This window comes from Scleropages formosus, chromosome 8 (genome assembly GCF_900964775.1).
Source record: "Scleropages formosus chromosome 8, fSclFor1.1, whole genome shotgun sequence".
Classification (NCBI taxonomy): Eukaryota; Metazoa; Chordata; class Actinopteri; order Osteoglossiformes; family Osteoglossidae; genus Scleropages; species Scleropages formosus.
In genome coordinates this window covers 11,877,432-11,901,044 of record NC_041813.1, presented here as the reverse complement: position 1 = coordinate 11,901,044, position 23,613 = coordinate 11,877,432, and the positions used below count along the sequence as shown (strand labels likewise).

General features: G+C 42.0%; 1 protein-coding gene and 1 long non-coding RNA gene across 2 annotated transcripts; one reads left to right on the top strand and one right to left on the bottom strand.

The window, feature by feature from the left end:
* The first annotated feature begins 1,616 nt into the window (after window positions 1-1,616).
* On the top strand, window positions 1,617-7,731 carry xrcc3 (X-ray repair complementing defective repair in Chinese hamster cells 3). The gene is made up of 7 exons (XM_018725011.1): window positions 1,617-1,759; window positions 1,850-1,990; window positions 2,069-2,281; window positions 5,509-5,663; window positions 6,620-6,832; window positions 7,011-7,057; window positions 7,415-7,731. The coding sequence occupies exons 1-7, from the start codon at window positions 1,705-1,707 to the stop codon at window positions 7,647-7,649; spliced, it is 1,059 nt and encodes a 352-aa protein (XP_018580527.1). The 5' UTR covers window positions 1,617-1,704; the 3' UTR covers window positions 7,650-7,731.
* Window positions 4,475-21,661, bottom strand: LOC108918080 (uncharacterized). The gene is made up of 3 exons (XR_001964830.2): window positions 21,575-21,661; window positions 7,681-7,780; window positions 4,475-4,746 (listed from the first exon to the last, which is right to left on the bottom strand). It is a non-coding gene; the product is annotated as an uncharacterized LOC108918080 (long non-coding RNA).
* Window positions 21,662-23,613: the final 1,952 nt, after the last annotated feature.

The window sequence follows — 23,613 nt, the reverse complement described above, 5'->3', positions numbered from 1 at the left end:
CGCTGTCATGTTATGCAAGGGAACCGCCGTTAAGTATAATCTATTTACCACTTCTCTAACGCAGAGATGGCTGCGCCAACAAATACAAATACAGATTACACGGCACGGTGGCACAGCAAGTTAGCGTCTCTGTCTCGGTGGTGCGAGAGGACATAGGTTAGATGCCTGCTCAGTCTGTGGGGAGTTTGTGTGCTCTCCTTGTGTCTGCGTGGCTTTCCTCCGTGTGCTCCGGTTTCCTGCCACAGTCCAAAAACATGCTGTTCGGGTTCACCCATAGTGTGTGAGTGACAGAGAGAGTTTGTTCCACTTATGTATGGATGAGTGACCCATTAAGTAGTGTACAGTACATGATGTAAACGTTACTTAACACCCGAGGAAAACCCACGCGCATCCGGAGAAGCATGCTATGCTAATTTCACACAGACTGGGGCGGGGAGCGAACCCACGTCCCTCATACCACCCAGGGCTGTGAGACAGCAGCGCTACTCGCCGTGCCACTGCACCGCCCATCGTGTGTAAAATGGAACTGTATTCAACCCTGGGAACTCATGGGGAATCTTAGTGGGTGAATGTGTTAGCCCGTGAAAGACGGAAAGTTTGAGGGGTGCTAAGAAGGCTAGGAAGGTTGGCTTGAGGTCCTTGAAAAGCGGTCTTCGGACCGAGAGCATTTCCTTGTGATCGCACCGATAATACCTCTCGCTGTATACCTGTGTTTCAATAGACTTTCGTTAGGAACGCTGCCCATGCGTCCTTGTTCGCCCAATCCGAACTCCGAGTGCAGTTTAGTTTTAGTTACTTCTTCGGGAGGGACTTGGATTACATGTTCATTTAGCTGACGCTTTTCTCCAACTTATGTTAAATGCTTGCAATGATTGAATTGGGCATTTCCATTTTTCACAGGAGCAAATTTTATTTTTTTAGGGTAAGAACGTTACTCAATGAATGATACGATTCTGAAGATTTTACACTTACCGTACATTTCCATTTATTCATTTAGCAGACGCTTTTTCAGTTTGTCCGAAGCGACGTACACATCTCTGCAAAAGTACAGTTATGCATACATTAAGAGAAAGAGACATAGCTGCAGACATATAAGTCTCAAGTAAACCTAGTTTGTTACCTACCTGCACCGAGGTTCATCGTCAAGCAGGTGCATAAACACAGGGTTTAGGTCTAGTCTAAAGGCAGCAGCGTAAACACTACGCTACCAGTTAGTATTAATGTACTGTTTGATTTCATTCTAAGTTTCGTTTTGTCATTTCATTCGCTAAAGACATTTCTTGAGAGAATTTGCATTATGGATATTTGTCCTTCACCTTCCTTGCAGCAATCAAGAAACCATTTTATTTCCGATAACAGTAACAATGGTTTTCCATTACGAATATTTACACTGTGAAATTTTGTCACAGCGTTTCAGTATATGAGCACTGCCAGAATAAATAAAGAACACTTTCACGATTGCTCTTCATAGAGATGAAGCAAACTTTCTCCTTTTGTACCCACTTTCCTCTAAAGGAGGAAATTTAGTTACAATCCAATCAAAACCGACGAAAGGGTCGTTGAGATTTCGTTATCCAATACTAGCATGCAACGTCATCACAGTTACGTCAGTAGGAACGCCGTTTAAAAATGTCAATGTGAGATGGGGTGTGGAAAGTTTTATGCTTAATTGTGTGCGCTTCCGATTTTAATTGCTAAGAAATTATGGACATTGGGCATCTTGAACTCAACCCAAGGATTATAAATGCAGTGAAAAAAGGTATGTCAACGGTTCTCATATTTTTGTTGGACGCGGTCACAGTACTGAGTACACTAAATCGTCGCATTTTATTTTTGTCTGCCAAACAAGCGAACTTGAGATCGGCGCGGGACATTCTATCTCTTTCCGATTCGGATCTCCAGCGTCTTACGCATCTGTCCGCCTCCAATGTACGCAGTGTGCGCTCCGCCGTGGCCCTCGCGTGCCGCAGCCGATCGCCTGCCGTCACGGGTACGCACTCCGCTTGTTCCCGCGGCCTACCAGATGAAGAGAACTGTTCACAGTGCCGTTTCTGGGTTTTCCACACAGCGCTGCAGCTGTACCGTGGCGAACGCCCAGCTCTGGAACCAGGCCACAAGCTGACGACGGGCTGCCCGGCACTGGACAGCTTGCTGCGAGGGGGCGTTTCGCTGACGGGCATCACGGAGCTGGCTGGAGAGAGCGGCGCGGGAAAGACGCAGCTCGGCCTCCAGCTGTGCCTTACTGTGCAGTACCCACGCGAGTATGGAGGGCTTAGCTCAGGTAAGGCAGAGCTTCATTTGTCCAGTCAGTCATTCTCACTCTTGAGTAATCAGGTCCCGTAGAATGTAAAAACACTACAGAAGTTTGTTATGAATATGTATGTTTCACAGAACATGGTTTTTATGCAGTACAACGATGATTTTACTTCTGCAACATGCATTTTTCACTGCCTTGCTGTGCTGTATATTTTCTCAGCAAAGCTGTGCTTCCATGAGTACTTTCTAGATCCTGCCACATTTGACACCAGTGGTTATGGTAGTTCTAGTATCAGAACAGAAACACAAGACTCATTACTGTTAATTTCTTTCTTTTTCAAATCTACTTATACTGTTGGGGGTGTGTGTGTGTGTGTGTGTGTGTGTGTGTGTGTGCGCGCGCACACATTTTCGGAACCGCTTGTCCCATACGGGGTCACGGGGAACCGGAGCCTACCCGGCAACATAGGGCGTAAGGCCGGAGGGGGAGGGGACACACCCAGGATGGGACGCCAGTCCGTTGCAAGGCACCCCAAGCGGGACTCGAACCCCAGACCCACTGGAGAGCAGGACCCTGGTCCAACCCACTGTGCCACCGTGCCCCTGGTACTGTTGGGTATACTTTTGGCTTTATGCAGCTGAGTAATTTTATGGTATTGATTCAGGGTAAATACCTTGATCAAAGGTACTGCAGCAGGAGTTGGAGAAACTGTATATGTGTTAACACATTTCATCCTGATACCAGAGTGTCTGTGAGCTTGCAAAGTGAAAGACACAGGCTGTGATCTTGTTAACTTCACTTTATATTAAAAACATCCTTGAACTAGATGAGAGGAAGAAGGGGGGGAAAAAAAAAAAAAAGTTTCCATCTGTGGTGTACCCTGTCCTCCAGACTCTGGTTCTCTGTGACCCTGCACTGCCCAAGTAGTTATTGATAATCAGTGAATGAAAATATAACATTAAAAGACAAAGTAATTTTTGTTACAAATGTAGAATGTCTTGTTGCCATGCTTAAAAAGGCTTTTTGTATTGTAGTGTGAGGGTATGGATAATGGATGGAGGCAGCAGTGGAGACCTAAAATATTTATTTTTCTTTAAGTAAAGAGTGATCTTCAGTAATAACAAAACAATTAACCCAAGCCAAATCCCAAAAATAAAGTGAGAAGAATAAACATTGTGCTCTAAAAGAAAAGGGTGCATATAAGCTGTAGGCTTAAACCCCTCCCACTACCAGCAATACACAGTTCTCCTTTCCTGGGGGTCTCTCTCTCTCTAATGAGTGACCTAATACAACCTTTTATAGCAGTAACATAACAGCCTCAATAACTAATTCTAAAATACATATTCCCCAAAACTAACATCCAACAACATAAATAAAAAACATTTGTCTATTATAAATATCCCTGTTTTACAATATATAAAAACATTCCTCTATTACACAGTAAAACACCCCTCTCAAGTGGGTTGTGCCAAAGGACTCCCACCTCGAAATACACAGCGTCGTTCACTCCTCCGGGTTTTGCAACATGAGTTAACCAATGCATGGGAAATGTTAAGTCGCTAAAGGGTAAGCAAAGAGATCACGGAAATTATTTTTGAAAACTGCAATAAATATTTACTTTTAGCAACCAACTCCATGTAGTTGTCATACTTCCTTAGTAAAACAACTGTTAATAGTTTATGACAAACATAGATACTGGTAGGCCTTTCCTAGCACCCAAACCTGGTTCAAACAGAAAGTGTTAAGTAAAATAATGGACCAAAAGGAACAGTGAAACAGTACAAAGTGAAATGCATGTGAACAGGCAGCAGCCACAACAAGATTAAGTATTTTATTGATTTTTTTTTTATTTTTTTTTCTCTCCATATAGGAATCACTGCTTCTATGTTCTAAGACATATATGACTTTGGTATAGTGTTGTGAAAAACATATGCCCTTTTCCAATTTTTGCTGCTTTTGTAAGTTTTTGGCATTACAGTGACATCTATTCATTTAGCAGTCACCTTTCTCCAAAGCAGTGTACATCTGCAAGAACAATACAAAAAGTGCATTACATCAAAAGGAGAGATTTGCATGTAGACACATGATTGAGTATAGTCAATTTGTCACATAGCATCAGTATACATTACACCAGTAGCTGCATATAAGCTTTTCCATCATTAAAAATTATATAACTAATAACAAACCCATACACATTTATCAAGCATAAGGGGAGGAGCGAGTCCAAAAAGATTAGTTTTGGGGCCCTTGTTCGATGTAGAGAGATTCAGCATTTCTGAATGACAGCAGGATGTAATTCCACCACATTGGAGGCAGGCTGGAAAATCTTTGCGCTTTTGATTATGGGACCACAAGCAGGCAGAGATGGAGGAACATATTAGTCTTGTTTGGGCATAGTAAGTGATCAGGTCTTGTAGATATCGGGGAGCAGATCCGTTGATGGATTTGTAGGCTGTAATCAGTGTCTTGAATTTCATGTGGGCAGCTTTCTGAAGCCAGTGCAGAGAGACAAGGAGGGAGGATAGATAGGAATACTTTGGTAGGTTAGACAGAGGTTTAGAGAGGTTGAGTTGTAAATTTGCTAGTATCGTTAGTTGCGTTTATTTAACTAGTGTCAGTAGTTGCATTAAAGTATCTTGTGGTCGGTTCTAGTAGTAAATGAATGGAGCCTGGGAGGGAAAAAGTGACACTAGTATTGGTTTTATGTATTTTTTTGGCATGGAAGATACTGAAAATTTGACCCCCAATCAACCTAATTAAGGGGGCAATTGGTGAGTTGTCTGATTACAATCTGTCATGATTTGGTCCAGACCCGTATTCAGGTGACTACCAGTTCATTGCATGAGCATACGTAACATTTCTCATGTTTGTGCTACTTTCAGATTTTTCTGTTATCTTTGTTTTTAACTCCTTGGGAACAGTTTGTCTCCCTTTACTCTTATTAGAGGCACTAATAGATAGAAACACAAGAAATAAGATGTAACCGCTGTGGAAGTGAGTCGAATGAACAGTTTTCATACTCCTGTTCCACAAACATTTTAGGAAATAAAGTGCCATTTAAAAATGAATATCTTAAATAATTTTTACTTTGACAGATTATCAATATATAATATATACTGTGCTTAACAGTACAACTACAGTTGTATAAGTTGATTTGCAAGAGTTAAGATATTACATGTGATTTACTGTCTTGTAAAAGTCCACTTCAGTCATTTCTGGACAATCTGTTGTCTGTGTGCATATATTAACAGGAGCAGTGTTTATCTGTACAGAGGATTCATTTCCAATCAAGCGTCTTCGTCAGCTCATCACCCTGCAGTCCAGGCTGAAGGCAGACTGTCCCGAAGACCAGCGGCGCAGAATTCCCTTTAGTGACAACATCTATGTTGAACATGCTGCTGATTTGGTAAGTAATAATCTGTTTATGCAGCAGCAGCATGTCTCTCCCAAAAATCATGGTAGCCCTGGCAAGTGTTTGAGCAAAGGAGAAGGAGTTGAAATGTCAACAGGCACTGGGGTGTTTATAAGGGATCACAGTTGTTTCAAAATTGAACACATTTTTTGAAATTCTGCAGACTTCTTATATTAACTTTGCTGTTTTACTTCAGCAAACTGTGAGTCACTTTTTTAGATGTTAGCACTGTATTCAGACCAAACGTAGTTCTTTAAGTTTGTCAAAGAAGTCATCATATTGAAATGCAAGTTTTAAGGAATCTTCAGTACTGTGCACAACCAAGATTTGGGAGGAGGCTTGTTGTAGAAAAACAGTACATTTGTTACAAGCATTAGTACATCAGTGGCACATGGGCAGTTTCAGACTTTGTCACACTGGGTGAGCATTCAGGAAAAAGCAGTGTTTGATAGTGTGAAACTAAAAATTGAGAGAATTTCAAAAACAATTTTAAACAAGGGCTTTTACCTAAATTATCCTTTTTAAATTTTTAATCATATGTTAGGACTATCTTCCTCCACCTTACAAAAGTAATGTTCCTGAATAACCCTTTGTAAGGTGAATTCTCATAACTCAGTGACATAATTACCATTGGTTTAGATAGTAACAAATTTTATATGTTCCTGAGTCCTAAATCTATTCATACAAAAATCATCATATCCAATTAAAATGGGCACCTACTTAAATAGGTAACATTAATTGTCATCATAAAGTAGTTTCCTTTCATTATTTGCTGTGTGATTCTGTTTCTGTTGTCTGCTGTTCCTGCTGGGGGTTGCCATGGTAGTAGTTTGAGCAGGCCCACACCTTCCTTTCCCCAGCTACAGTGTCCAGCTCCTGAACATGTGCAGGTGGACAGCCATACAAAGCCATTTTTGGGTAAATAATTAATGTCACTTGTATTGCTGCAGGGAGCACTGCAGACCTGCATCTCTCAGCGGGTTCCTATACTGCTGTCACAAGGTCTGGTGCGCCTAGTGGTGGTGGACTCTGTAGCTGCTCTGTTCCGCTGCGAGTTCCGGCCAGAGGAAACTGTGGAAAGAGCACGCCACCTGCTGGCCTTTGCCAGTACTCTGCATCGCCTCAGTCACTCCTTCTGTGCACCTGTACTCTGTATTAACCAGGTGAGATTGGGCTGGCGAGCCTTGAGTAACCAGTCATCTAGACACAGGCGCACTTTCTGCCAGCCATGCCTCATGTCTTCATCGCAGTATTGTTTAATTTTTCTCCGGTTTTTAAATACAAATTCTCAGTGTATTTTCATACAGTATGAGCAAGGAATGCGTTCTGCTATGTCCTCAGGTAACTGATGTAGTAGACCCCTCTGGTTTGGCTGTCAGCAATATGGGGTGAGTGCAGACATTATTTTCCTTTGTTTCTGGTGGAATGTCAGCCATGAAAGGGGGTTTAGAGGCTGCTTAAGCCAGTGCTCTTCAGGTCAACAAGGAGGAGAGTACCTGGACACATCTGCTGTTTCATCTGTGTTGCCCAGCTGCTGCAGAAATGTCTTATCACGCTTTGAAAGCTGAGCACCCTGTGCAGTCCCATATTTATATGCCATTTGGACCACAGAGCAGTGATGTTTAGCTGTGCTGCTGCTCTTTATCCCAGTGTCATTGGGTTTCAGGCCTATGTTAAGCTTTGTTTTAGCCAGGTTTTCTGTTTCACTGTAGACATTAATGCCCTAAGTGGTTCTATGCCCCCAGGCTGGCAGAGACAAAGGTGCTGCCTGCCCTTGGTATGGCCTGGGCCAACCAAGTCCTGGTGCGTCTGATGCTGAGGCGGATGGAGGGACACAAAAGTGTGGATGGCTGGAGTGGCACACCACGGAAGCTGGAAGTACTGCTTGCACCACACCTCCCCCGCACATCCTGCCTCTGCAGCATTGTTGAGGAGGGAGTAAGGGGAAGCTTCACCCCAGGCTCTACCCCATTGGACTAGGGGTCCTAGTGGACTCCTTGAAATAGCATACCTGGTTCATGGGTGATCCATCAGTCCACAGCTTGCACACATTGAAGATGGTAGTTTCTTGTGCATCAGCAAGAAGGATGTCGTTTTGATCTTCTTTGCACCTTAAACAAAAGAGGAGGAAAAAGATGAATGGGTTTTCTACTTAGAAGAGAGAGAGAGTCATGTATGTATTTGGAAATGTGTAAATTCATCTACTTAGTTCCTGCTTTGAATGGCCATCAATTAAGCTTTTTCTTTGGTGGTATTTTCACTTTGCAGCTATTGAAAATGACTACAGGTACAGATGGGGAGAAGCCAATTAAAAGCCAAGGTAATGGCATAAAATCTGTATTGTTCACAGTATAGTTCCCCAGGGGCCCTTCCTCCCAATGCAGTATCAGTGTTTTCTTTCAATTCAATTCAAACCTGAGCAGCTTCTGTGGGGTCCAGTAGGAGATACTTTGGAAATTAGGATGCTCATAAAAGAAAATATGCCACAACTGACTATGCATCACTATACCAATACAAGAATACTGCTGTGGGCCCTTTGAGGAACTTAAGTAACACTAAGGCTGTATCTTTAATACCAACACAGCTTGGTCCCAGTTAGCTTAATTATCAAAAAATTGGGGTTTTTGTGCAAATGCTTCAAAGCAAAATTATATAATACTTCATTGTCATTAAGGTATTGTGCAATGCTAATTACATAATTTGTCAATAGACCAGTGGGCAACATCTCCAGGAAGGGAAGGGGGAAATCTTTATCACAAGTACTCTATACAGCCCTTAAATCCGCTGAGCTGATGCATGAGCTGTTTAATCCAGGCAGTGTTTCAGCCTACCTCCGCATTCAGTGATATTTGTGGTAACTGTAACACACTTTTCAAAATCCCTACATAAGCCTTACGTCATCTTTAAATATATTACACCTTTCAAGTGTTATAACCTACAGAAAGAAAATGTTAAAAAAAATTCTGACAGAATGCTAGGGTTCATCATTCCTTGCGTTTCCTGGTATGTCACCGTAAACTGCTGTATCACCTAAACAAATTTATGGTTTCTGTGACTGACTCTAGTGTGCTGGACATTAATTCCAACTATGTTTGTAGAACATTTACTCAGACCTTCATTTCTTTACTCCTACTTAATTTTTCCAGTAGACTCATAGTGATCACTCACGTGATTTGCCAGTGCCTCCTTCCACCCATGTCTTGGGGTACAAACACAGGGAGAATATCCAACCCCCACACCCACCAAGCGGCTTAGGAACTGTGAAGTACCACCATTAGGCGCTATGCCCCTGTATCACAAACATCTCGGTTAACCAACTATTCTTACTTGGGAGTGGTAAAACATGGCTCCACGTATACAGACTCCACAGCAAGTTAAGGGGAAATTTTGAACATAAGAAGAACCTGGGTCCCTGGAATATCCTCTGATACCTGAGTCTATCGCATAACAAAGATCCCATTCTGCACCGTTGTCAAAAGTGGTAAAAAGGCCTCTCGGATGAAGGAAAAGTGAGATGACATTGAAAACACCATCTAAGCCTAGAAAGGAAGTGGATATTTTACACACACTCTTTGTGTTGCTCTATTGGAACTGCCAAATCTAAATGTCCCAGATATGATCTATATCTGCTTTTATCCACTTAGCACACATAGATATGCTGAAAAACTATCTGGTGATAACAGTTTATAATTTTAAACACATTTAGAAGGTGACTTGGTGGCCAAATGTTCTTAGAATATCAACTGGGACATGAACTGAGCTCCTTTTCAATTCAATCAATTATTTTTATAGAGCACTCTTCTCACACAGTGATATATAGAGTGCTTGAATACAGTCATAGAGCAAAGAAACAAAGGTATCAGACAAGGAATGAAAGACACTACAGACTACATGTACACACAATGGCTGAAGCCGCTCGTCCTGAGCAGGGTCGCGGTGAACCGGAGCCTAACCCGGCAGCACAGGACGTAAGGCTTGGAGGGGGAGGGGACACACCCAGGAGGAGACGCCAGTCCGTCGCAAGGCACCCCAAGCAGGACTCGAACCCCAGACCTGCCAGAGAGCAGCACCCAGCCAAGCCCACCGCGTCCCCTCACTACAGACTAGCTGAATACAAATGCTTCTATAAAGCTATAGGTATGCCTACTGGGCATGGAGGAAAAGAACAAAAACTCCCAACTGAAAGTCGAGGGAGGAAAAAACCTCTGGGGGTCCAAGTGCCAGTGGCTGCTCACCCCTCCTGGGCATTTTAGATTAAATAGGACTTCTGAGTCAGATTACAGATAGCAATGGCATTGTTGCTGTATGGTAGCTTGATTTCCCAGTTTAGCAAGGTACATCTCATCCATCATAGCAGTTGGTCATCATCTTCAGTCAGCATGGGGTGTTTCTGTAACAGCCGGCCGGCCTCCTCAGGTCTTATTGTAGGGAGACTGCTCAAAAAGAAGAGATTATTAATAATTTATAATTTAAAGAAATAAGTTTAATACATTTTGACACAGAGATGGGAAAAACAGTCAAGTGGAGTTAAATTTCGTAGTGATATGCCCAAGTGAACATGTAAGGCTTCGGTCTGGATTTGAAGGCTGATACAGACGGGGCATTTCTGACAGCAACTGATGGACTATTCCACAGTTTAGGTGCTCTATAGCTAAAGGTACAACCTCCTACTGAGGTCTTATTAATCACAGGTCCTTTAAGGTAACCCACATCCAATGAATGAAGATATTGTCCTGGGATATAAGAATCAATAATATCACAAAGGCAAGCTGGAGCAATGCCATGTACTGCCTTACAGGTCAAAGGTTTTTCAATCAACTTTAAATGTAACCAGGAGCCAATGCAGTGATTTCAGTACCGGTGTTATATGGTCGTACTTCCTAGTTCTAGTGACAATTCTTGCAGCAACATTTTGTACCAACTGTAGCCTGGATACAGTCTGGTATGGGCAAGATAGTAAAGCAATGCAATAGTCCAGCCTGCTTGAAACAAAAGCATGAACCAGTTTCTCAGCATCCTGTCTACATAGGAATCGCCTTCATTTGCCGCTTTATTTTACAGCTTTATGGATTGTTCAAGCCTGATGATCCATCACATGTGGCGTCGTTAGCTAGTTGTTTTACCAGTAGAAAATTATGGATGAGTAACGATTTTTTATCTCTAAATGCCAGTAAAACAGAGGTACTTGTGGTTTGTGGTGATGCTAAAACTCTCTACATAATTCCACCAATCTTTACAACAAATGGTATTACCTTCAAGCGTCCGGATTGTGTCAAGGATTTGGGTGTCCTGCTGGATGGAAAGCTGTCATTTGTATCGCATGTAAATGCTTTGACTAAGTCATGCTTCCTTCAGTTAAAAAGCATAGCTAAAATGTGGCGATTCCTTTGTAGACAGGATTCTGAGAGACTGGTTCATGCTTTTGTTTCCAGCAGGCTGGATAACTGTAATGCTTTATTGTCGGGTTGTCCATACCAGACTGTATCCAGGCTACAGTTGGTACAAAATGCTGCTGCGAGAATTGTTACTAGAACTAGGAAGTACGACCATATAACACCGGTACTTAAATCCTTGCATTGGCTCCTGGTCTCTTATAGAGTTAATTATAAAATCCTGCTTTTGACCTATAAGGCAATACATGGCATTGCTCTGGCTTACCTTTGTGAGATCATTCATTTTTATATCCCAGGACAATATCTCCGTTCATTAGATGCAGGTTACCTTAAAGTACCTGTGATCAATAAGACCTCAGTAGGAGGTCGCGCCTTTAGTTATAGAGCACCTAAACTGTGGAATAGTCTACCAGTTACTGTCAGAAATGCCCCATCTGTTTCTGTTTTCAAATCCCAACTAAAGACTTACATGTTCACTCAGGCATTCCACCTCGTAATGTAATTTAACCTGCCTTGGTTGTTTTTTATCACCTTTATAAAAATGGATTTTAAATTTACTTTAACAAATTACTAACTCTGTCCTATCTTCTCGTTGAGCACTACCTTGCTACATAAGACCTGAGGAGGCCAGCCAGTGGTAACAGACGAATCCTGTGCTGACAGAGGATTATGTCCATCTGCCATGACGATCGAGACGTTCCATGCCGAGCTGGGGATCCAGGATGCCATTTACCAACATTATAATTACTTGTTACACACTAGTTTACAAATTGTTACTTTCTAGAAAGCCCGGGAGGGGTGGGCAACCACTGGCCCGTGGACACCCAGACGTTTTTTTCTCCCTCAACCTTCAGTTGGGAGTTTTTGTTCCTTTCCCCAGTGGCCAGTAGGTATACTTATAGCTCTATAATAAGTTCTTCATTATGGTAGTCATTAGTTGACTGTCTTCTTTGTTTGTATCAGTTTTTCTTGCTGTATGTCTGTGTTAAAGTGCCCTGTGTCACTGTGTGAGAAGAGCGCTCTATAAAATTAAGAATAAATAAATAAAATAAACAAATTTAGCTATGTTTCTCAACTGAAGGAAGTATGGCTTAGTCAGAGCATTTACATGAGATACAAATGACAGCGTTCCATCCAACAAGACACCCAAATCCTTAACACAATCTGTCCACTTCAAATTTCTACCATTTGTGATAAAGATTGGCATGATTGTGTCAAGAGTTGTGGCATCACTGCCCACCACAAGTACCTCTGTTTTGTTGGCATTTAGACATAAAACGTTTTTACTCATCCATAATTTTATATTGGTAAAACAATTAAAGACAGCACATGTGATAGGTTATCAGGCTTAAAAGAAATATATAGTTATGTGTCATCAGCATATGAATGGAAACTTACATTGTGTTTACGAATGTCACCCAATGGTAACATATAGATTGAGAACAATAATTGACCCAGCACAGAGCCCTGTGGCACACCATATTGAACCGTAGTTGAGATGGAGGGGGTGCAGTCATCTGATTTCAATACAAATTGTTCACAGTTAGCTAAATATGAGTCAAATCACTTCAGGACAGTATCTTGGTCCAACCAGGTTTTCAAGTCTATTCAGTGGGATACTGTGGTCTACAGTATCAAACGCAGCACTGAAGTCCAGTAACAGAACAATAGAGATCTGACCAGCATCAGAAGAAATGAGAATATCATTAATAACATGTGTGAGCATTGTGCGTGCTGTGACCAGTGTGGAAACCAGACAGAAATTGTTCAAATATATTATGATGATTAAGATATTTTACAATTTGGGAAGCTATGATCTTTTCTAAAATTTTGGGTAAAAATGATAGATTGGAGATGGGTCTATTATTACTTGGGTAATTACAATCCAGATCCGATTTCTTTAGTATGGATCTAATAACGGTGACTTTAAAAGCTTTTGGAACACAGCCACTAAGTAACAGAGTATTAATAATATTACCAATAGGTTCTGCAAGCACGGAAACTGTGGCTTTCAGTAATATAGTGGGGGTTGGGTTTAAAGGACAGGTAGCAGCTTTCATAGAGTGAAATAGCACGGTAATTTCCTCTACAGTTATTATGTCAAAGCTACTAAACGGTGCAAACAGAAACTATAATACTACACAGTAACCATTGGAAGTCGCTTTGGAGAAAAGTGTCTGCTAAATACACACATTTGCTGAAGCCGCTTGTCCCAAGCGCGGTCATAGCAAGCCGGAGCCTAACCCGGCAACATGGGGCGTAAGGCTGGAGGGGGAGGGGACACATAAAGGACGGGATGCCAGTCCGACCCAAGGCACCCCAAGCAGGACTTGAACCCCAGACCCGCCAGAGAGCAGGCCTCGTGCCACTGCATCCCCCCTCTAAATGTAAGTACAGTTTATATAGAGAGAGACATAGAAAGAGATAATAATAAACGTTACTAGGGATGAGTATTGAGAAGCGGTACTAAATTGGTACTGGTTCCTGACTGGTCAGTACCAAAATATTGATAAGCTCCTGGACAAACGGTGCTGCTATTAGTATTTATGTAACGTTGATTCATTACCTTGTAGGCACGACCACATAGCAGGCATTTTCAAATTCCTAACCGTCCCCTAACGATGAAGCTGCTGGCATCAGGCAATTACTTTTGACGTTGTGTAATGCATTTTTACATTCTGTGCTCTCCAATCATGGCTGACAGAGCAAAACATTGGAAAGTGTAGGCTCACTTTACTAAATTCAGTGAAAATACAGCTAAATGCAATATATGTAAAAGGTAGTTGCGTGTAAAGAGGGTAACACCAGCACCATCATGAAACACTTTACAACATTCTATAAATCCGAAGCAGTGCAGCGTGTTTGACTGCTTTCAGTAGGTAGGTTTCAGAGGTAGCGGCTGCTGCCTCTAAGTCCTGAAGTCCAGACTCCGGACACTCTGGACCCTCTCCAGTTCGCATACAGACTGAACAGATTGTCTAGGAGGTCGCAAACAACAAGGCTGAACAAGGTTCCGCATCAGCTGCTGGTCTGACGCAGCCTTTTATGCCCCAGTCTGCGCTGCGTCCCAGGTGTTCCGTGTCAGCTTGGAGGTGTGGGCGTGGCACAGATCCACAGAGGACGCCATCAGTACAACAATACACACTGCCCTCACCCACCTGGAAAACAAGGACAGCTATGTTCGAATGCTGTTTATTGATTATAGCTCAGCATTCAACACAGTGATACCATCGAAGCTCACCAACAATCTTTATAATCTCAGTGTGCCACCCACCCTCTGCAGCTGGGTTCTGGACTTTCTAAAGGGCAGACCCCAGTCTGTTAGAATTGGGAACCACACATCCAGGTCAATAAACATAAACACAGGAACTCTGCAGGGCTGTGTGCTGAGCCCCATGCTCTACACACTTTTCCCCACGATTGTGTGGCCTCTCAGAACAACACCAGCATCATCAAATTTGCTGATGGCATGAAAGTCACTGGACTGATAACGGGAGGCGATAAGTCAGCATACAGGAGGGAAGTGGTTGACCTAGTGAAGTGGTGCCAGGACAACAATCTTTCCCTGAATGTCAACAAAACAAAGGAAATGATTGTCGATCCGCAGAGGAGGAGGGAGCAACACTCAACATTGCATATTGGTGAGACAGAGGTGGAGAGAGTGAGCAGCTTCAGATTCCTGGTTGTTTACATTACTGAGGATCTCACCTGGTCTCATAACACTACACATCTGGTCAAGAAATCACATCAGCATTTGCACTTCTTGAGAAGGCTGGGGAAATTTGGCATGCCAAGCCAAATCCTCAGAAGCTTCTATAGGTGTGCAACTGAGAGCATCCTCACCAGCTCCATCACAATCTGGTTTGGAAGCTGTACAGCACAGGATCATAAGGCTCTACAGCTGGTGGTGAGAGCTGCCCAAACCATCTCTGGAAGGGCCTTACCAACAGTGGAGAGCCTCTACTAGGCTAGAGCCATCAGGAGAGCCATCAACATCTCACCATCAGTCAGACGCTAAAGGAGTGTTAAAGCCAGAACTTCACGGCTGAAAAACAGTTTTAACCACAGGCCATCAGGCTTGTGAACGACACCCATCCACTGCCTCTCCCCTCATCACTGCAGACATAGATTACCCTCTGATCCTGAGGGGTGTCAACTACCCCATCCTTCCTCCACACACATACACACACCCACAATGCAAATAACATCAGAGACTACAGACTACCTCTGCATACTTTGCGCACACACACACCCCTTTTCAAATGGGAATAAAAACATGGACCCAATCTACCTCTGCAGGATTTTGCACATCTTCCATGTTTACATTGCACACTGTACACTTTATACACGCACATAATTTTGTTTCTTGCATTTGCACTAATAGAAATTTTGTAAATTTGTAATTTACGTCTTGTGTCTTCTTTCTTTATGTCCTTATAATTTATGTCATAGGCTGCTGGGAGGATACACAGAGTAAGAATTTCACTGTATGGTGTAACAGACCGTTTACTGTACATATGACAATAATCTCTTGAATCTTGAATCTTGAAATTAGTGCAGCCTCCCGGCTCCGATGCTTTTGGGATTTTACAAACTAAAAATGAGAGTGTCTCGACCTCGTTGAGTCAAGGTAACACTCGTTATCATTATAAAAATAAATCAAAATAACAATATAGTTATTAACTCAGTCAGGATACAGTTACCTTGGAGTTAGCATCAGTTTTAAGCACTCTTTCTCTATGTAATTTCTATATATAATCTCTATATTGTTCTGTTTACATGTCTTTACTCTTTATGAACGTTATTTTCTTTAGTTCTTCTTATTATTTATTTTTGTTGACCAGACATTTGTAGCGATTGCTCCTCCCTCATATACAGGAAATTCAGGAAACAATTTAACTTATTATTTCTGCAAGAAAGTAATAATAAAGTAACTGCTGAATCTCTTCATATCTTTTAATGTCATCATGTCTTTATTTTTTGCACCAAATTTATGGAGAGTAGTATAAATAAGAGTATCAATAAGTATCGATTTTGATAAACAGGATCGGTACCGATAAAATCTTAATGACAACACAACCATTCCTAGTTATTGTTACTGTCATGATAAACAGAGGACATAGAGGATGCTGGACCCTAGTGCAGGATCGTTTATTCAGAATCAAAGGCGTGTTCTTGGGGACGGGTGACTGGTTGGTCGATCAGAGAACTAACAGTGGCGAGGATCCGAAATCGTGGTTGAGGGACAAGGCGGGCGGTCATTATCAAAAAGATGTGGAACGGGACTGGGAAACAATGAATGAGGGACAGGACTTGGAAGAGCAATGCGAGGTAGGCTTGAGAACACAGAGAAAACAGTTGTCTCGAGTGAGATTCCACAACTGGGAAAAAGTGTCTTTTATAGCCAAGCGCTTCAAATGAAGCTGCTGGTTGAGGTGCGGGGTGTGGTCGTTACAACTGCAGTATTTATAATAGACAGAAAGGGAGCGAGTGTGTGTACGCATGCATGCGTGTGTGCAAAATATTAAATTAACTTTAATGTTCGCTTTTCCAATGTTCGTTGGTGTTTCACCTTTTTTCGATTGCTTAATTATTTCCACTTTAGACTAGTTTCAGTCGTGATCGTTTCCCTTTGATGCATCACCATCACTTGCATCACATTTATGCTTTGGTGCCATGGTTAGGAGGTAAAAACAAAAAAATTAAAGCCATACAGTAACACATGAGTCCTGTTAACAGCAACGTGGTCTGACTGAGAAGAAGAAAGTGTGTGTCCTACCTCAAGCTCACACACCCCATCTACGAGCCGATGAACTGCTGTAGACGTGCAATGTTTTGATGTGCCACCATGTGGGTCGCAAAGTAGCACCCATTTGTTATTAAAACTTATTAAAACATAGTGCAGTATCTTCAAAAAAACAAGATCTGACTAACAAAAATCAATGAACAATAAAAAAAAGAGATTAAAAACCACTTGAAACATCAGATAACTATCATGACAACTTTGCTTCAATTCATCTCAATCATCGTTTGATAGCCAAAAATTCCACAACTCATGCATTCAAAAACACAGTTGCAGAGCATCAGCACTTCAAAAAAATCATCGGACCTCAACAAAGCACTCAGACCTTCAGTATCTGCACGGCCTTCAGTATCTGCCATCAATTAAATCTATTAAAATCACACTATAAATAGAGAAAACAAAATTAAATCCCCAGTAATACATTATCAATAAACAACACTCTAAAGAAAGGTATTAAAAGGTATTAAATATCAACAAATATTAAAATTAAATAAAATCCAATTAAAATCCCACATTAAAACAATCTTTCCAGACAATAATCCCCCTCATCCCCAGCTCCCAGGTGGTACCCCTCACTAGAGCCTGAAAAACTGAACCTAGGAAGGAATCCCACCTAGAACAAATCAATAACCAAAACACCTGAATGATCTGGTCTCAATGGGGAAGGGGGTAATCTTCTTGGCCATTTTGTGTGGTGCCCATACTCCTCCAGTGTAGTACCAGTGACATGTCCAGCCTCCCTCCTTTCTCTCTTCTTCCTCCTGATCACCTGTGAAAAATTCAAGGTCATATCCTTCTGACCAGGAGAGCAAAAATCCTCTTCAGCCAGACGCACAACAGTAGTGCCAGCTGATTGGGACCCACCAACACTGCTGCAAAACGATCCCTTACCTCAGTTTCTGCCACTGCTCCAATCTGACCCCCAGTGCCCGTTGACGATGGTACTGCCTCTAGGACATCCTGCACCAATGTCACACTGCTCAGCACCTCACCAGCCAGAGCGTCCTACGCTGGGGGCAACTGTGAAAGAGATCTACCTGTCCTCCGCATTGGGAACAGCAGCAGGGACCTACGCAATCCTTGGGCAGGCGGCCGGTCTCAAAACACAGACAGCACCTCATGTCTTTGCAGTTCTTCTCTGCATGCCCCCAGCCCCAACACAGATGACAGGAGAGAGGCTGCCCTTGATATAAAAGGTAGCCCGTGCAGCCACAAATGCTTAAATACGAAGGAGGGTGGACAAAACTCTCCAAGACATAAGGACCAGAACTGAGCTGTCATCAGAATGACACCTGAAACTGATCTCCAGTTATCAAAAAATATTTTTGCAGACAAATTAATCTGTGAATAAGGTATACTCTTCAGTATCCTATCTTAAAAAACATGGCACTGATCCTCCATGATGCAAATTCAAATTATCATCATTGTAGACACGGCTGCTGTGAACAATCACTTCCTATATTTTTTCGGGAAGGTTTTTTGTAAAATAAAAATTGATTTTAAAAGGAAAATGTATTATTAGTCCCGTCCTGGGTGTGTCCCCTCCTCCTCCAGCCTTACGCCCTGTGTTGCTGAATTAGGCTCCAGCTCGCTGTGACCCCCCCTCGGGACAAGCGGCTTCAGCCAGTGTCTGTGTGTGTGTATTATTAGTGTTTTGAAAAACATGAATTGAATTGTCAGGCAAGTTCATTTGCATTGCTATGCAAATTTATTTTCAAGGTGCCCGACTGTACTACAAATTTGAACGATTTTTTGAAATACTAGCATATTTTTAACTTATACATAGCAAAATATTTTATCAAAACTAGTGTATTATTTCTAGAATATTCTTGAGGTTCTCCATGCGCATGCAAAGATTTGTTTTTATAGTGAGTACAAAGAGTTGTCTATAGTATTTTTTTGTCCCTCGATTTTCAGTTAGGAGTTCTTGCTCCTTTCTTACGTGGCCAGTAGGCATACTTATAGCTCTATAAAAGCATTATATTATGATAGTTGATAGTAAAACTGTCTTTATTGTTTCTTTATCTGATGTATTTGTTTTTCTTGCCTTATGCCTGTGTTAAAGTGCTCTATGTCACTGCGTGAGAAGAGCGCTCTATAAAATTAAATTGACTTGAATTGAATAGTACTGTTAGTCAGTCAAGATTAATTTTGTTTGTACAATTTCTCAGTGAAGAGTCGGTAATGAGTCGACATCAAATCCATGTCGGTGCTTGAGGGTGTTGGGTTCAAGATTTGGATTGACAGGTACATGAAAACAGACATTTTTTGTTAACTGGCATTCAGTTCTCTGAAAAGATAATTAGCACATTTTTTCAAATACTTATAATATGCAAAGCAGGGTCTGCTGTGATTTCCAGCCTGCTGTATTGTCATTATAGTATTTCAGGGTCAATTGCATTAATGTCTTAGGAACAACAACAGGCTGGTGGCCTACCAGGTCCTCACTCATAAATTATGTCTTAGATAAATAAGATACAGGAGTGATGTTTTCATGGTGGTGATGCAGCAGATCTTTTTTCACTTCCTGCAGAAAGTTGTGAAACTTTGTCTTTGTAAGCGAGACAAACCAATGGACTTGAGCCAGGAATAAGAATAGGCCGTAATACTAGAAACCATATGAGCAGTACAGACACATTTCCAGTAAGTTGCTGTAAACTCATACTGTTGTAATCAGAGAAGAAATTAACTTGTCCTGAAAGAGCACATTAATGTGGTGTTTAATGCAGTGGGGACATTTCATCTCAAGTACACCTCCTTTCAGGTAGTGGCTCCAGCCTTGCGCTACTCAGAAAGCAGCAAGACTCTCAGGCTACAGAGAAAGGATCCCACCAAACTCCTCTTTATTAGCATCAGAGTGCACATGGAACAGCTGTGTGCAGCCAAGGTGTGCCAGTACTGGTGTTTTCTAGTACTGCATCTTCAGACATGGTACTAAATTCTTGACTACACAGGACACATTCAGGCATCCAATTCTGAAGGACGGTTAATAATGTAAAAAATAAATTTTATTAAATTTAAGCACAACTACCTTATTTGCATCTCTACTTCTAGGCCCTTGCAGTTCCTCTATACGATTGACAGGTGGCGCCACATAACAAGCCTATGAAGGGCTTAACTAACAGGAAGCTGATAAAACTGTTAATGGTCTCTAAATAAACCAGTTTATCCATCCCCCAGGCTCTCAAAGTCTGGATAGTTGAAAGACAGCTGTAACCTCCAGGACTCCCAACAAATAGCAACATCCGTCATGTCCACAACAGGCCTTTCGTTGGCAGAGTTAACAATGACTTTGGGTCATCCAGACCCACATACAGTCCTACCCTTCTTTGGCATGTTGTCTGTGTGCATATGGAGTCAGTTTGGTTGCCCCAGACCAGCCAGCAGCTGGTAACTAAGAGGCCATTGATCAGTATGTCCCTCAGGCTGTGTGGCAGTACTGATCCATCTTTGGCCCCCTGCATCACTGACACAGCAGTGTTTTGACATGTTCAAGATGAGTGTCTGCAGCAATGTGTTTAAATTAAAAGATATTTTATCCTCAGAGATAAGTGAACTGATTGACACTGATGTGGTAAGACTGATTGATTTGTAATACATTATTGTCTTTTGTGACAAGAAAAGCTTTACATGTGTTGTTATATTACCTTACCGAAGCTTTATGGTAGAAACTCCTGTAAATAGGTAACACAAAAAACATAGCAGTCCAGGCAAGTAAATACCAGATTTTTTTAAACTTTGCTGAAGAAATAAACAAAATAAATTATAGGTGTATAAAATAAAGATCTGTAAGTGGAATGAAAGACATTTCAGTTGTAATTATGTTGCAGTGTCTCAATGTCCAGATCCTTTCAGCTATGTTTAGCTGCTTTTTTTATATGCTTTAATATTCAATTACTGTACCTATTTGCTATACAGGAATGTAGAGCCCCATACTTTACTTTCTCACCTCATGGTTTTATAGCCTAGCATTCATGACAAAGTAAATGGAGTTCATTATGGAAAATAAATCATAGACGTCTAGAATAAAGCAAGATCATTAGCATAATGGTTTTACTCAACATATTACTGTAGAAAATAAATGCACTATTATTACTTTGTGAACAGTAATATTACAGTTAGACAAATCACTGACAAATATATAATAAAGAAATTAATGTATGAATATTAAAAAGATTGCATTTAAATGAGTCCAAATATGTTTGTGTTACAGGACTGTACACAGTATATACATGATTTATTATGCATTTCACCCTGTACATCAGTGTCAATGAATATCACTCTCATCGGAGCATATATTAACGACATCACACACACACATTTTCAGAACCGCTTGTCCCATACAGGGTCGCGGGGAACCGGAGCCTACCCGGTAACACAGGGCGTAAGGCCGGAGGGGGAGGGGACACACCCAGGACGGGACGCCAGTCTGTCGCAAGGCACCCCAAGCGGGACTCGAACCCTAGACCCACCGGAAAGCAGGACCGTGGTCCAACCCACTGCGCCACTACACCACCGCACCCCCATTAATGACATCAGGGTGATTAAATATCAGTCCCATTGCACCATGCAACCTATGTATGGATGAATTTAGTGTAGTGCCCTCAACGATGCTTGCCCTTCTAATAAGGGGCTTGGAGAAGCCACAAGATGAGAGAAGCACTCACAAATATATACACACAAACATGCAAATCTCCATAGATCCTTACATCTTTCATTGCTCGGTTCGCTGTTGTCTCCATGGTGACCGTCACGTGGTTTGGCTGCCCCAGTTTCCACCAATCAGCAGGCAGCTCCACGAAGGAACGTTCATCTCCACCCTCGGGTGACCCAACCGCTCAGCATTTTAGTGCTGCAGTAGAAATAACCATTACGTAATACCTGCATCTTCTTGAATACTGCTTGTATACACAACTTCAAATGCTTTGCAAAGCACAACACTCAAAGTGGTATTACCAAAATTTTTGCTTTTTTGCCATAACTGTCTCTCATTCTCAAGGCAACAGACACAATTGTTCCATGGATGAGAAAGATTATTTTTTAGCTTGTAGATCAAAGAATATCAGTGTAAGAAACAAAGTAAAAATGGATGCCTTTGTTGTCAGAGCTGAGACTATCATGGAGCAGCTTTTGTGTGTGTGTGTGTGTGTGTGTGTGTGTGTGTGGGGGGGGGGGGGGGGGGGGGGGGGGGAGCAGGTATTCAGGGTGATACAGGTCATTTGGAGAAGTTTTGCCGGGTCTCTTTTATAACATACACACAATCATCTGCCTGTTTAGCAAAGAGGCCAGGCTTTACGTAACAACTCTTTACCATTATGGTTGCTCCTTGGTGCTGGGACTGTAAATGCTGCAGGTGCCTGCACAGTGACCACTGGTCCAACACACACATTGGCTCAGCCTGCTCCCACCCGTGATGGCATGTTTGACAGCACAACAATCACGAGATTTTTAAAGTGAAAATACACACGGACCACTTTAATAAGTACACCTAGCTAATATTGGGTGGGACATTCTTTATCCTCCAGAACAGCATGAACTGAGCAATAAGATTAGGAAATGATCCACAGGGTTCTGGACCCCTACTGATTTGACACCTTCACACAGTTTCTGCAAATTTTTTCATAGCTCACCCATTCCGCTTATATGGCACTACACTGAATCTCAAACAGGCTTAATTGCCTTGTGAGGTAGGGACTGTGCAGACCACTGGAGTATAATAAAGGCACTGGATCATGCTTGTGAAACCCTACTAAGATTATGTGTGCTTTGTGACAAGATGCATTTTCCTGCTGGTAAAATCATTTTGAGAAAGGCTACACTGGCCATTAAGGGATTTCACCTGGCTTGCAGCATTGCTTGGGATTTTGTGGTATCCAAATGTTGCTGAACTGGTACTTATTATTTTGTCTGAATAACAGTGTACTGTCCTTGTTATAATGTGTCATGTTGAGCTGCTGTATATGAGTTTCCCTGCAGGGATTAATAAAGTACTATCCTATCTTAAAAATCGTAATAGATACTAAGACATTCCCCACCCTATTACACTGCAACCACCAGTCTGTAGCAGTCACTTATATTTAGGGAGCATGATAGCACAGTAAGTAGTGCTGTTGTGTCACAGTACCTGAGTGCTGTGAGAGGACATTGGTTCAGTTCCTGCTCAGCTTGTATAGAGTTTACATGGGTTTTGTCCAAGAGTCCAGAGACATACTTTCAGGTGGACTGGTGACTCTAAATTGCCCATAGTGTATTTGTGAGGGAGTTAGTTCCTTTGGTGTACAGATGAATGACTCACTGTGGGTAGTGCATCTAGCAGTGTAAGCCACATTGGGTGGTAAAACTGCAGGGTAAACACACACACACTGAAACCACTTGTCCTGAGCGGGGTTGTGCCAAGCTGGAGCCTAACTCGGCAACACAGGGTGCAAGGTTGGAGGGGAGGGTCCACACTCAGGACAGGATGCCAATCCATCACAAGGTACCCCAAGTGAGTCTTGAACCCCAGACCTACCAGAGAGGCCAAACCCACAGTGCTGCCACACCCCCAGGGTGAATGTAACTACATACTATTCACTGGAAGTTGCTATGGAGAAAAGCATTTGCTAAATGAATAACTGAATATTTTGTAAAATGCCTGTGTGTGCACGTATCTTATGCATGTATGGGACCTTACAGAAATGAACAATGTCAACATTGTGAAGGAGAGCAGACATGGATAAACTTAGGACTTCCTCAAGAAGACAAAGGT

Bases quoted from the DNA above. Each gene is read 5' to 3' on its own strand.
- xrcc3 (XM_018725011.1), top strand. From the start codon at position 1,705: ATGGACATTGGGCATCTTGAACTCAACCCAAGGATTATAAATGCAGTG. The intron at 1,760-1,849 runs GTATGTCAACGG...CTGCCAAACAAG, and splicing joins TATAAATGCAGTGAAAAAAG to CGAACTTGAGATCGGCGCGG. The intron at 2,282-5,508 runs GTAAGGCAGAGC...ATATATTAACAG, and splicing joins GTATGGAGGGCTTAGCTCAG to GAGCAGTGTTTATCTGTACA.